Below are 13,237 nucleotides of genomic sequence, written 5' to 3'. Positions count from 1 at the left end.
GCAGGTTTGGGAAGCAAGTGTGAGGAGAGGGTGGGGAAATGGCCAAAGGGAGTTGAGGAACGTGCACAGTGGATGACCGAAAAAGTAAACAAGTCAAAATCCCATTCTATCAAAAATTTTGGGTGAGAATAAAAGATTAAGAATCAGCCAGACTGATCCATTACAATACTGGCATTTAGCACAAAGCTAAGTTTGGAAATGGCAAATACGTCACAATTCCACATTCAATTAGAGGAATTAAATGTTTTATGGATCTAAGAAAACGCTCTTATTCCTTCCATCTATGAACCATCTGTGCAGATTTGTATTTACAGGGAGAGAGATGAGGAGTAACACGCCACGATGTCACCAGCATTCCTTCCTCAACAGAAAAGGAGTTAGAGACAGAAATTAATCTCAGCATTGGCCAAATGAACGATCAGCTGAATGTGTTTTTAGAGCTGCTGTGCCATATGTTTCACATCTGCACGCATCTGTGTCACAAAAAATTCAGCTAAGAACAGCGATGGCAGGATCTATGCGAGCCATGTATTTATGTACCTGTTGTTTGCTAGGTACTTAACAAGGGGCTTGGTTGTTCAAATTGCAATGTTTCCACTTGGCCAAGAAGGTCAAGAATGACTATTGGAAAATTTTGAGTGAACAACCCAGACAAGTGAGACGGAGAACTTTTACCGTGAGACATCCAGTCTCCCCAGATTAAGAGCAAACAATAATATATATGATACATAATATATATAACAACTTTTGCCAGCCAAAGAGAAGTAAAATATTCAAGGTAGTGATTGCTTTTTTATGTCACTATAAAACATATAGGCACATATAGAAAACATACAAGTGATTTAGTTATTTAAAGTAAGAGAGATGGACATATTTTACCAGCATTTTAACTGGGAAAAAACCAAACCAAAACAAAAAACTTTTCCCTGATACCGATTATTCTGTTGAAAAGAAAATGTTTATGTAGCCATGAAAAATAAATGTTTGAGCTAATAACTTTTTTAATGCTTCTTCAAATTCCTACTAAATTTAACTACAAAAGACTTCCCTTTGTTGCTGAATCTAATGTTAAACAGCCACGTCACCAGCCTTTTATTTTATCTGTTTTATGACAATGGTCCTAAGGAAGAGGGATTCCTAGCTACAGAGGTATTTCCTGTGTCAGCTTCTATCCTAAAATTTGGATAGCCACACCACACAAATTAAAGATTTAAAACTGGCCTGTTCACCGGTATAAAACAAAAACCCAACACACCTCCAGAGTTCAGCTGTAAACTTGGTCCAGCTGATAAACTGATCCTTCAGAACAAAGCACACGTGTAGGCTTTTTTGCAGGAGATTCAGTTTGATACTCTAGCCTTTCTACATAATGATTAGGAAGATATTACCAAGTGAAGAACTGTCAAATACACAGACATGAATCATCATGCTGTGACCTTTAGATGAATGTAACGGAAAATATTTCACATTTCAATACCTAGCTTGGCACTCGGCTATGAACAACCTAATGTAAAATTTGTTGGTATTCCACACCAGAGGTGACATCCCACAACTGGTAGACCTGAGATATGACGGCAGCTTGGCACATATGTCACCCTAGCCTCACCTCCTAGTTTCAAGGCCATGGAACATCTTCCGTCATAGGCCAAGCTAGAAACACATCCAGTAATTTCCATTGTTCTCATATAAACAACATAAGTCACCTAGATCTAAGTCAGAATGAATACCAATAAAATAGCAAAATAATAGCAAGCTGAATATGAGCTGTACCTTTGTGACAGGCAGTTCCTTGGATTTAGACTCAAAGAGATGCTCCAGTTTGGAAGTGTCCACCTTAATGGGTTCCAGTTTCGACCACAGGAATTCTCTGCAGCGTTTGTTGTTTTTACACTGCCACTCAAATGGCCGTACCTCATTCCAAAACAGACGGATGGTTTTCTTCTTCTTTATAAATGCTGGCTGACCCCTAGAAACCTGGGGTGACCCTAAACCCTGAGGAGTGCTGAACAGCGGAGGAGGAGCCAATAAATTAGCAGAGGGTGGAGGTGGAGGAGGACATCCAAACAGCAGGGGAGGCGGTGGAGGAGGCAAACCCAGAAAAGAAGGAGGAGGTGGAGGAGGGGGAACAAGGGAGTCCCCAGGACCCATATCCATGTCCAATACATCTACATCATCCTCCTCCCCCAAGTCTGTAAAATCCATGTCTTTGATTTTAAGTTCTCTAGGATTAGCCATGAGCTGATCCCAGATGTAGTCAGATTCCTTCTTTGGCTGTGCTGGTGTTTTCTCGGGGACCTGTTCACTGATTTCATCTTCAGGCATGGCTGTCCCCTTGGCCAGTTCACCACTGTTGAATTTTTCTGCAAAGGCTTTCACGCTGCCTTGGTTGTCCAGATTTCCGGTTTCCATCTTTTTGACACTTTCATCTTTGGCCTGCTTCGTGGCCTGAAGGATAGAGATCCTACTGGCTAGGCTAGTGAGTGACTCCTCGCTTTCCTCCGTCTCCTTCTTTTCCTCCTTCGCCTCCAGCTCCTTCTCCTCTTCATCCTTGGGCTTTTTGTTATGCGCATACAACATGTCCAGCATAAACCGCTTGTTGTTGAGGATGTTGCTGCACTGCTCATTCACACCTGCATCTTGAATGGTCTGCGACCATGGACCTGCAATCACACACACACAGTTGGGAAGAGTCAAGGGGAGGGAGCCAGAGCACCAAGAACATTCTTCAACCCACCAGAAAAAAATTGGGGTATGCATGCACAATTAGTCTGAAACTGGGCAAGCAGTAGCTTTGAAAATTTTGAAATAAGTGTCAATGCTGATATACGGCCCAATCTTGATGGGCTGGGATTAATTCTCAAAAAAAGGAATGGGAGCAGAAAATCAGTGTATCTCAGGAGGGACTGTCAGGATTTTAAGGTCAGGTTTCTCCTGAAATCTGTCAGGTTCCACTTTGTACTTACTACCCCAGCACATTTTATACAGCGCATAAATGCTCAGAACCTGTAGCAATCCAGAATAGGGCTTAAATATCATGACAATGGCACGAAATAGGTTATCGCCATACTTTTCACCTGGCCATTAACTGGAACCATCCCAGGAAAACTTCCTTACAAAAGAGATCTCCCCCACCTGATGTCAAGGTCAACATGTAACTGCTTCCCCTTTCTCCTCCCTCCCTGTGGCTAGGGGAAGACACCTTTCATATCTGGCTGTTCCTCAGACCTCCTGGCTGTGTACCTGGGCCATCTTCATAACATGGACTATCTGAATCTCAGAGCAGGCTGCATACTCAAGATGCAGCTCTCAGGGCAACTTGGCGAATATAAGAATAAGCAAAATTTTTAAAGTTATTTCTAGGAATATGAGCATCATTATAGAAGATTTTTGAAAACGCTGCTCATCAACCACTGTTACCCTTCCTGTAATATATAACGGCATTGAAAGCCTAATGGTCTTCTTCCCACACCACAATCATTTAACACGTCACCGAAACAAAGCCTCATCTTTCTGACTACTGCTTTTCTTAACAATAACCTGCAAAATACCATGTTTGAGACAGCACTATAAATAACAAACTCTAGTGGTCAAATTGTAAAAATAAATGATGTAAGCATCTCTTCAACTACATTTCCCTGAATATTATACTGCTAACTGATGTGGATAATGTATCTAAAAAATATGGTGCTTCCTTTTCCAGTGGGCATCAGATGAAGCGATTAAACATGGACAGAAATAATTCTTCACACTTACTGTATTTCCTGTATGGGATTCCTTCTGTTCCCCGTAGTCTTTATACATTTTATTAGTTTTTTATAAACTCTATTTCCTAAAAGCATTTTGATTGCTAACCTGCCTTCCTTTTGGCCCCTTATTGTTAAAGATTTTCTTTATCTGTCAGTTACCCTTGCCCTTAAACTTCCATTTTATCTTTGTTTCTCCCCCTATGCTCCCACCTTTTTCAATACTTTAGAGTTCTGAACATCTTTTACAGCTTCTTTCATCAATGGAGTTGCTTTCTTGCCATGACATCTAGCTCTGTGCTCTGAGAATGCGTTCCCTTGGTGAGATCCACATCCAGGGCCCCACGACTCCTCCCCATCCTTTTAGAATAACACCATGTTAAAATGTGGGGCGTCACAGCACAAAGCATGTGGACACCAATGATTCTTACCTCTGTTCAGCTCAACCTCTAAACCGCATTTTAAAATGACCTCAGAGGTTTAACCTCGGACAAAAGACAGACCTTTTTGGTTGGTTGGTTTGTTTGTTTCTTTCAGCAATGGATACAACCTCCAAAATTATTTCCTTCTACTTTCCTGCAGGATGCTTGACTACTTCCATTACCTGTTTATTTTTCCTCAGACTTCATCCATGAGATTGCTTTCTCACCAAAATTTGTCACCTGAGGTAGTCTCTTAGATTTATCTCTGGTGTAGTTTTACTAGACATAACTAGACAACTCCTTCCCTACACCATAGATTCTACCAAGCTGAGCCTCCAGAGGAATTTCCCCCTACTCCCAGCCTTTCCTTCAAAGACGTTCAAGATTGCTCCTAGGATCCCTCCTACAAATGCCACATGACCTACCCTCTCTCTTAGTTTCACCAGTTGGGCTCCTCCAGGATTTAATCCCTTTGGAAAACTTCTCATCAAAATTCCCCCACACACAATCTCTAACTTGGGCTCCCCAAGTTGCCCTCCATCTGCTCTAGCTAATCAAACATTATTGCTGTGAAGACTCTTGCTGCCTTGGTGGCCTCTTCTGCCCTCCTCTCCACAGATAAATCTTTGAAATACTATTGGAAAAACAAGACTTGTTGAAAGCCAAATTCAGCAAGATGGCTAAGTAAGGAGGAGCCAGCACCAAAGGCTTTATTCCGTTGTCCCTAACATGTCTGGGCAGAACGAATAGGCCACCTCAGAAATGGCAAAGTGCTTGTTTCGAATGTGAGAACTTCTGGGGAAAGCGCTCTCCTTTGCTTTCCCAATGTCCTCACCTACTAGAGAGCAAACAACTCACTACATGAGACCTCTTATTGAGCACAACCCACTAAATCTTTGGTCCACTGGTAACGTAGATCAATTTTAAGATGTTGATTTTTTGCTAACAGGGTACATTTCTTAGCTTTTAACAAAAAGTACATAAACACTTACTTAGAGTGGTAACAGGTTGGTAACAGACAAGACGAGGGGAAAAATCTGTAACCTGTTCTCCCTTACTTGCACTTTACACTCCTTTGGACTATGCAACAGTGTAAAAATATCCTTCGTCTGTCACACCTCCCCTCCCTTTCCTACATATACAGGGTTTAAACATGAAATGTGCAATCTGACAGTTTATCTCTGTGAGGAAATCCTTGTGATTCAGAGTTACCACTCTTCTTTCAGGAAAGAACAAGACTATTTCACACTGTGAGGCAATTCTTATGTTCTTACCTAGAATCTAGCAAACTTAGGACAACACACTCCACTGTTCAGCCCTAAGAAAACTTGGGAACCAAATGCCCTAATTAAATTACGTTCCTTTGCCCCCTAAAAAAGGGAAAAGAGTAATTAATCAACAAAGGTCAAAATTTGCCTCTTAGTCCCTCCCTGGGCTGCATGATGAGCTCTGGTTGTCATTATTTCTCCAGACAGGAAATTAGTTCTTAACGTCTTTTCCAGTCAGAGCCTTTACAGGTGCCTGGTGGCATATCTGACCAGAAGCACTGGTCACTACAGAACTGGTCTTTTCCAGACAAGGTCTATTTCATGGGCTTCCTCCACACAAGCTAAAGATGGCCACAGCCCAGATCTACCTTCATCAGCTCCTTTGGATCTCTCGCTGCTTTCTGAAGCCTAAGCAAGACAGGAGAACTGGAATTAAGGAACAACCATCCCAGCCCTCATTGCTCTTCCTCCTGCACTGAAAGGATGAGAAAAGGTATCTGGAATCTCATGAAAAATCATGTCGGCACAGACCCTCATCTCATTGTTTTATGTGTAGAAAACCCAAATAAATTCTCTAGGAGCTAGAGATAGAAGTCGCTGCAACATGATAAAGGGTGGTAAAATACTGGCATACGTTGCCCAGAGAGGCGGCAGATGCCCCATCCCTGGAAACGTTCAAGGCCAGGCTGGACAGGGCTCTGAGCAACCTGATCTAGTTGAAAATGTCCCTGCTCATTGCATGGGGTTGGGCTAGATGAGCTTTGAGGGTCCCTTCCAAACCAAACTATTCTATGACGATTCAATAGTTAATATATTAGTCTTGGGGGAAGAAAATCGTCTTGAATCAAAGGAAGCCTCATTTCATTAAGGCCCTACTGTCCCTCAAACATAGAAACCCCATCAAAGTCTGTGCATTTCCAAGAAAAGAGTAGACCAGGCTTGCCCATGGTGAAGAAAGTCTTAGGCACGAAGTGTTTGTTAGCTAATTAACACAACAACAGAGCTGCTCATTTAACATCTTTTTAACAAACAGAAACCCTTCATTATTGAAAAAGCTTCACTTTACCAGTTTCATTGTCACTGGTTAACTTGTCCTCTCTCTCTTCCCTCTCTAAAGTGCTGCTTGCTGAGGATATGCTGGATGCAGAGCAGTTGTCTTTTTCATTCACTTCCTCATTCTGCCTCTCTTTTTCACTGAGTATTGCACTTTCTTCTGTCTCTCTCTCTGGTCCTTGCTCCACCTCACTCTCTGGTCCCACCTCTGCAGCCTCTATTTCCTTGGGTGTCTCCGTTCCCTGCTTGGCCTCAGCCTCCTGCTCTGGTTCTGGTTCTGTCTCTGTCTCTGGTTCGGGTTCACTGGCACTCACTGGTGGAGAGAACAAGGGGAGAAAGAGATTCACTTAACGATGGAGTTGTCTCAGGCTCGCTCCTCTAAATGAGAGCCACGTGGAAGTCGTACAAGTGCCTTATGGAAAGAAAAAAAAAAAAGCAAGTCCATGGCATGCTGAACATTAGGAGCAACAGACTGATGGATGTTGTGCGACGACAGCATTGCATGTGTGAGTGGCCTGGCAAACCCCCTCGCTTGCTGCCTGGAGCCAGACCACTGTTTTTATACATACTTCCACAGCTGGAGTGTTGGACTCGCATAAGGATTTGAACGAACCAGCAGAAAATGGGCATCCCACCTGAGCATGACATTGACAACTCAGTGCCTAGACAGAGGCAGGAAGGAAGAGATCTTTTAAGAAGCAAAAAGGAGGGAAATTGTGGCTTTTGGTTGCATTTTCTTTGGGTTCTGGAAGAATTCCTTTTTCACCTGATGAGGAACACTTCAACAAAAAAATAGAAATATTAGATTTATTAACACAGTTGAATGGCACAGTCTGGAAATGGCACTGTCACACATTCGGCTGACAAAAAAAGATGGGTTTTTTTCATGCACATGTACTTCAGAATAGCCACATTAAAACTGAACACAGTTTCCAACTGCTTGGCATATGGCGTATGATGAGCTTTTTCATCGGTTGGCATACAGCAATCACTGTTGATAGTACCCTTGGTTTCTTCTTCCCTGCTTTATCACTGACAGTGAAATGAATTCATTAATCTTTAGGGGTTTCACCTATAACAGCAGATTTTCACATGCAAATATTCTCTGCATGCTGTGAAGAAACTGAAGAGCATCCACACATATTCACATCAAGCAGCTCACAATTTTCTGAAATCTGAAATGGCCATGCAAGACTGATAAAAATGGGCATGCATGTTAGTTTTGGTTACTTCCCAAATTCCCTCTGTACTTAATCTTGTGTTGGGTGGCTAAACTACAATGACCAACTCATACTCATTTTTTTCCCCTCTGTTAACTATTTTTCATCACAATGTTGCAAAAGAGCCTTCTGGACTTTTCATGGTCCGTGGATTACATGATATACAATGACTTTTTTCAAGAACTACAGGAACCTTTGAAGGAAAAAATGTATCACACTGGAATGCAATCCAAACATTTCAGGCCTCTAGGGAGCAGGTAAAAAGATTCATGCCAAGAAAGTATAAGCCAAAATAATGAAAGTCACAGTGTTTCCCTAAGACTATTTCATGTTGCATGCCCATCCTGTTTTCTGAGATATCCACACAAAGAATAATGATTTCTAACAATGCCTGTGCCTATCTTTACAATAACACATACATTTTAAAACTAGCTTTCGGTAACGCATCTTCAGTACCACACCATTCCCCCTTAATTTCATAAAAAATAAGCATACAAAACTGCATTTTTCCCACCCCCTGATTTAATTGGAACTAAACTTCTACACTTTGGCAATTGATTTTAAATGTGTAGTTAGTTAAATAACCACACATGCATATATAATACATTAATATAAAAGAAATGTACATGTATAGTCCATGCCCATTCAAATCCCTTAAAGATGTTTTAAAACACTCCCAATTAGAAGCTTACCATTCTCCCTCTTCTACACAGAGAGCACCTAAAAGATGTGCAGGTCTGCACATGCCTTGTCTCTCTAAATGTATCTTACCTATGACCGTGCCTGAGACACTGCCTACGAGGGAATTAACATTATAGAGAGTTGGCAAGAATTTGGCAAACACTCTGAATCCCAGTGGTGTGTTTTTGACCAGAGCTGTCAGTGTGCAGGTATAGCTCAAGAGCATTTTAAAGTCAAGCCAAGATCTGAATATAACTGAGGTGGAAGCTTAGGAATCCTTCAGGAGTTCCTGGAACTAACATGGTACTGTAGCATGAAAGACTGAGCTTGCCATGCTGCAATGGTCTATATATATACAAATCTCATCAATTCATCCTTGAATAATCATAGTTTCATATGAATTTTAGATGTTTCTCTCTATGAACAAAAGCTGCCATGCAATAACCAAAAAGGTCAACTCCAGCAGCTCAGGTGCAGAAAGAAGCTCACTAAAACGTGGCCAGGACTGCTAATACTTATGGCACCCTTGTCATTATGAAACTGCACTGAAGATTCAATAGGATAAAGTCAGGGTAGACATAAGAAATGCTTGAGAAAATGAGAATGTTCAAAAGAATTCTGGATACTCTTCTAATAAGGAGTATACCACACATACCAGGAAGATACAGTAGCTTAGCAGAATCTAATACATGACAAAGAGTAAAGAGCAATATACAGACACAGGCTGCTCTTTGGACTTCAAGGAGTATCAAAATTTGAGCACTTCTCGAAGAAAACAAGCATATGTTGACAGTCATTTTGACAGTCTCCCTCTTTAGAGATAATATCAACCAATCCACCTCTAACCCAAATAACTTATAAGCAGTAAGCTAAGTCCAGTAGCACTTCTTTTAAAATGTAGTTCAAAAATCAAATCTGTCAGCAAACACCAGCAACGCAACAAAGCCAGCAAGCTAGACATGTGTCCATCACTTGCTGTTCCATTGTGTAGTCATTGTGCTAGTATTGTTGAGAACTTCTAAAGATGTTTAAAAATATACTTCTGAGTGAATGCTTGGGGGTGGCCTATTTGAAATGAGCTGGAACTTCCAGTGCTGTATCTACTGGATCTGGTTTCACATCAGACAAAACACTACTCTTAAGTGGCAACCTTGCAAGTGGGAAATGAGTTAAATAACAGACCAGGCTCTGTCCCCTGTCTTCAGACTTCTGCTGGTGGAGAATGCAAAGACTCAGGGAAGCAAGCATGGTCTTATCAAAAAGCACCAACAGCAAAGGCGGCATTCCTGACACATTAACAAGTTTGAAGTCATTAAAAGTAACAGATTTTTTTTAACCTAATTCTTCACACACATACAGTTCTTAAAATGTAAACTGGGATTGACAGATTCAGTAGTAGAGATAATCTCTTTTCACTTGTGTATGCTATTTTTCACACTTCTCTCAAGGTTTATCTTCCACCCTGCCCCCCATTAAAACAAATGAGTGAGTCAAGGTCTTTAAATGAGCAGAAGTTTTACTTGCAATTGAATTAGTCAGGAGGAGGAAAACTGAATGTGGCTTTAAGGACTAATTTTTGAGTCACATACTTTTTGTTTCTGCCAGAACTTAATCTCTAAAAATGTATTATTGGAAAAAAGTGCAAGGACTTCTTGGAAGAATGAAATCTCCCAAAGAAGCTGCGTAACCTCATCACTAAAAGAGACAGTAGCAGGGTCCCTCAATGAACGTGTAAAGATTGCGTTGTTTTGAGAGATGGTGTAATCTGCATCTTCTGACATTTTCCACACTTAGTCACGTAAAGCCCTAGTGACTTGATCTGCTATGATGTGACCAGATGCTGGCAACAGCCCTCTTTTGAGTGAGAGGTTAGAGAGGACAGCAAGCTGCTCCCTTCTGAAACACCTGGCTACAAACTTATAATGCTATACAGGGACACGGAGAGAAACGACTTTGCTTTCAATGCTTAATTATAAATGAACTCTGAAGCGGACACAAGATGTTGTATCCCTAGTACCTGCTGATAAGACCTCAACCCACCAGTTCTATAAGCCCTTGAAGAGAATGAACATCCCTCCGGGCCCACATCTGATCCCCTGCCAGGGGAATATAACAGATGAGCCAACTGCATCTTCATCTATTTTCTCTACGCCCTACTTGAAGCTGAGAGATACAGACGTTAAGTGTCTCTTGAGGATGCACACAGTAAGTCTGAGGATGGCTATGCCTACCTAAGCCCTCTTGGTTCAATTGTTTGGGCATTGCCTTAAGTCTTGGTTGTTATCTCCCTTCAGTTCCTGAAGCACGGGATTCCTCTTGCTGTGAATTCAGCAGGGACTCTCTCTTCTTCTCCACCCCACCCCAATCTTTTCTTCCCGTTCCTTGTGATGGTAAAAACTAGCACAGAGTGATCAACAGTAGGGAACTGGCTCTTTCTTCATCAAGTCAGAAAGGATCTTTCTTTGTCCCCCTCCCCAGTTCCTCCTCTGACATTCTGTACTGTGGTTCCTTTGGCTCTACAACTGGGGCTGTTATGGCCTCACTGTGCTCTCATGCTCTGGTACTTCTCCATCTGTTGAGATGCTTTCACTGGTCGTACTTTAGGCAGTATTTGAAACTTGCTCAGCTACGTATTTATTTAGAAGGTTTCCTACTGTCCACAGTGTGTACTTGAGTTGGCCTGCTTACTTCCCCAAGCACTAAAAAAGCTGCTCTTCTCAGAGAAGGGTTCATCTCCAATTCCTTTGTGGACTGACTTCAGAGATGTCTTGGTTGTTGTTGCTCTCCTTTACTGCACATGTGCACTTCATAAAATATTCTCCAATGAAATTACAAAAGAGGAAGTAGCATCTCTGAAAAACAAAAATTAAGTTCCATTTTGCAGTTACGGGACTGCCTTCATTTCCTCTGAATGTCAGACCCCAAATGTTTACAAGAGTAAGTCTTACAAGACTTGATTACTCTAATGGAACCAATTGTTTTATACGAGAAAACACTTCGGCTCAGCAAGTCCAGATTTTTATATGGGTAAAGATACTGAGACGTTTCACAGCGTGGGACAAGGTTCCACAGACAAAATCCATTTCCTTCTTAAGCTCAGTAGACACTGGAAGGCCAAAGGATACTTCAGCACAAAGAGCATAAAATAAAACGACTTATTGTTTTTCTAGTAGAGGAACACACTTCCTCTTTGACTTCAGGTTCTGAATTCTGCAGATGAATATCACACATCCATTCACGCTGTTCTTGCAGAGTTTTGGATTCTCCTATGCACAGAACCAAGGAAGTGTTTTCCTTCCGCAGTTTTATTCTTACTTGGGAAGATGGTGACCCGCCCTGTTCAAAGCAACTGCTTGGGGTGCAAGTAATCTGGGTTCTGTCCATGGCTCTAATCCAGCCTTCCTACAACTGGCTTAAGCAAGTTAATGCTTCAGTTTCTCCCTCTTTTAAGTGGGATTCATCAAATTTGCAAAGGACAGTAGCTGAGATTTTAATTCATTATGGAACATAAGGAACTCAGACAATAGTCCAGAGGCCATCGCACGAAATCTTTAAATAAGCCTGCCTGTTGTTGGCTGATATCCAATAATCTGGCCACCTCCAGATGAGTAAACCTGCCCTGCGCACATGCTCATTTCTTCATACGACCTTTCTGATGCTTCTGGTAGGCCTGAAAGCGCGGCCCTTCCTCACGCACAGCTCCCACTGAAGTCTGCAGATTCTCCCACTGAAGTCTGCAGATTTCAGGCCCCTGTTCTGGTGCTATCCTGACCACCTGTCTGCAGCTGCCCTTGGCTGGAGGCTCCCCCTGCCCCATCCATATATTCTCTCCTCATAGTCCATTTGCTGGGCTTCCAGGTGATGCCCTCTGATGTGTACTGGTATGGCCAGGAGTTTTAGTAGAGGTGTCCTCCCTACCCACACTTTGACAGCTTTGCCATATTCTGGCTGCCTGAGGTTGCCCTGTACACCTGCTCTAAATGAGTTCTCCAAATGGATCGTGCTGCTCCATTTCATGCCGTAATTTTTTTTTTAATGCTTCCAGGAGAAATATGTTAAAATAATCACTATAACAGAGATACCTGCTCCCTACCCAGCTCTGAAATCCTAATGGTGGAAAAATTCAGCTTATTTGCTCTAAAAGCAATAGTGCACTCCAAAGAAATGGGCATCTGGATGTGTCTGAATATCAGTATTACAGGAAAATATTCATGTTTTTTAAGTTCAAATGGTTCCATTGAGACTTTTAAGGTGCCAGACAAGAAAACTGTGAATATAATTGGAAAAATATATAAATTCTAATTAAATAAACTTCATCTACTTGGTATGGTGAGGACAGACGTATTAAATATTCAGTATTTGTAACTTTTTTCTTAAATTGCCTTGCTTTATAGCATGCTACCAGCCATAACAATAAAACCAAGCAGTGCAAGTTACGAATGCATTAATCACAAATAGCACATAGCAGGAAATAAAATAAAAATGAATTATTGTGATAATTCACCTTCGACATGCATTCTAGTTCCCAATGTTAATGCAACATCATGTGGTGCAAATATAAATCTGTATGGTGGATGTTTTCCTGAGGACTGAAGGAGGGGCACATGAGGCAAGTGGCAGAATGACGTGCACACACAGAAAACATTGCTCTGTACACCAATAAATTATATGACAGCAAACCAACCGTGCAAACACTAATTATACTTTTCTTCTTACTAATTGTCTGTGGTCTCTTTTAAGTCCTTTACTACTTGTGCTACAATTTTAAGAGTTTTTGTTGGTGTTAAAAATAACCAACGCACCCTCCCTGCCTTCAATTCAAGACCTTTTCTGTTTGTCCCATTCAGCCT

At 41.5% G+C, this 13,237-nt stretch overlaps 1 protein-coding gene across 9 annotated transcripts in view; it reads right to left on the bottom strand.

Moving 5' to 3' along the window:
* Positions 1 to 13,237, bottom strand: part of FHOD3 (formin homology 2 domain containing 3) — a 399,651-nt gene that overhangs the window by 62,674 nt on the left and 323,740 nt on the right. For all 9 annotated transcript variants that reach the window (XR_010605872.1, XR_010605873.1, XR_010605874.1 and 6 more), the window contains 2 exons: positions 6,500 to 6,799; positions 1,771 to 2,660 (listed from right to left, as the gene is read on the bottom strand). Coding sequence is in view for 6 of the 9 variants with exons in the window: in XM_065630338.1 (XP_065486410.1) it covers positions 1,771 to 2,660; positions 6,500 to 6,799 (1,190 nt within the window). In the remaining 3 variants the exon portion in view is untranslated. The remainder of the gene's footprint in view (positions 1 to 1,770; positions 2,661 to 6,499; positions 6,800 to 13,237) is intronic.

Source organism: Caloenas nicobarica, chromosome 2 (genome assembly GCF_036013445.1).
Source record: "Caloenas nicobarica isolate bCalNic1 chromosome 2, bCalNic1.hap1, whole genome shotgun sequence".
In the NCBI taxonomy this organism is placed as follows: Eukaryota; Metazoa; Chordata; class Aves; order Columbiformes; family Columbidae; genus Caloenas; species Caloenas nicobarica.
The sequence above is the reverse complement of the archived record's forward strand: the minus strand, read 5'-3'. Positions and strand labels throughout refer to the sequence as shown.